The sequence below is a fragment of the Cyprinodon variegatus genome, unplaced genomic scaffold, assembly GCF_000732505.1.
Source record: "Cyprinodon variegatus isolate N-32 unplaced genomic scaffold, C_variegatus-1.0 Scaffold809, whole genome shotgun sequence".
Taxonomy (NCBI): domain Eukaryota; kingdom Metazoa; phylum Chordata; class Actinopteri; order Cyprinodontiformes; family Cyprinodontidae; genus Cyprinodon; species Cyprinodon variegatus.
Genome location: NW_015151262.1, coordinates 76,667 through 77,927, shown reverse-complemented (window position 1 = coordinate 77,927; position 1,261 = coordinate 76,667). Strand labels below are relative to the sequence as shown.

The following is a 1,261-nucleotide window of genomic DNA, read 5'->3' as shown; positions in this document are numbered from 1 at the left end:
TTTAAATATATATTTAAAAAAAAATGTTGTATTCTATATTCCAGTGAGCTAAGTCAAAAGTGCAGTATAGTGGTGGCTCACGTTCCTTATTCATGGTCATTGGAATAGAGTGAACAGTTTGGAGTTTCACACATGAGTTTGTGAGCATCTGCAGCTCCAGAGAGGTCAAAGAGAAGCTCTTAAAGCCTGAGAGACACAGTCTTGGTGTGAGAAACTAGAGATCTCAGCTGTTGTGACACAAAAAGTTGGTATAAAATGAAATATAATTACACTTCTTCTGCTGCTCTCGCACTATCTCTCTCCAATGTGAATCCCTAAAAGGCAAAAAAAGCAAAATAATGGAGGCTCCTCTCTGTAATTTGGGGCTGTCAACAACAGAGGGCAGCAGAAGCCAAGCTTAGAAATGCTACAGACAGAACTACTTGATGTTTCACTTGAAATCCTAATCAGATAGACAAATTATGCTTTTTTGTTTTTATCTGTCCATCTGACTCACTTTGCCATTTCTGTTGGCCACTCGGAATGCTATGTTTGGGGACATGAGGAGCAGAAGTGATTCTTGTTCAGACAACTTCTTCTTCAGTCGCTCTATCATCTTAGCTCCTTTGGTGGTCCTCTAAATGTAAAAAGCAAGAGTTATTTCTCTGGAGGACCAAATTTTTTCTCTTTTCCGTTGCGTTACTTTTTAATGTATTTTTTATTTTTTATTTTGCCCCATTGGTACCCTGAGGGGAGTTCTCACCTTTTCTCTCTGAATTTCATTCTTGATTTGGGATATCTTTATCTTCATCGCATCAATTTCCTCCTCCTGGACCAGAGGGATGGGACAGGACTCGCAGTCATCAATGGTTTGGAAGGTCACGTCAGCCAGGGGGATGTACCATTTGCAGTCCTACTGTTGCCCTTTTCTTAAAGATGACATATCAATAACAAAACTTAAAGATTCCTCAGTGATGCACCTTCATCTCAAAGTATCTTAAACTTACGGTTGAATAACGATTCTTCATCTTCTAATATAAAACAAGCAACATGTAGAAAGAGATTCACTGATCATGAGCATCTCTGACCAGGACTCACCCTGCAGCCTGTTTCTTCAGTTTGGTGCAGAGCAGCAGGTCTGTGAAGAGGAAGACATGACGCAGTTTCCTGGAACCTTCAACCAGCTCCACCATGAAGCGATCCCTCAGCAGCTGTCGGTTCTGCTCAGAACAACATCAAACTCTATGAGCCTTAAATCGGTTTCAGTTTAAAGGAAGTAAAA

At 40.4% G+C, this 1,261-nt stretch overlaps 1 protein-coding gene across 1 annotated transcript in view; it reads right to left on the bottom strand.

Moving 5' to 3' along the window:
- bcr (breakpoint cluster region) overlaps nt 1–1,261 on the bottom strand; it is a 40,481-nt gene that overhangs the window by 20,431 nt on the left and 18,789 nt on the right. The window contains 5 exon segments of the mRNA XM_015396612.1: nt 82–186; nt 293–314; nt 497–616; nt 743–908; nt 1,078–1,199. Coding sequence (XP_015252098.1) covers nt 82–186; nt 293–314; nt 497–616; nt 743–908; nt 1,078–1,199 — 535 coding nt within the window.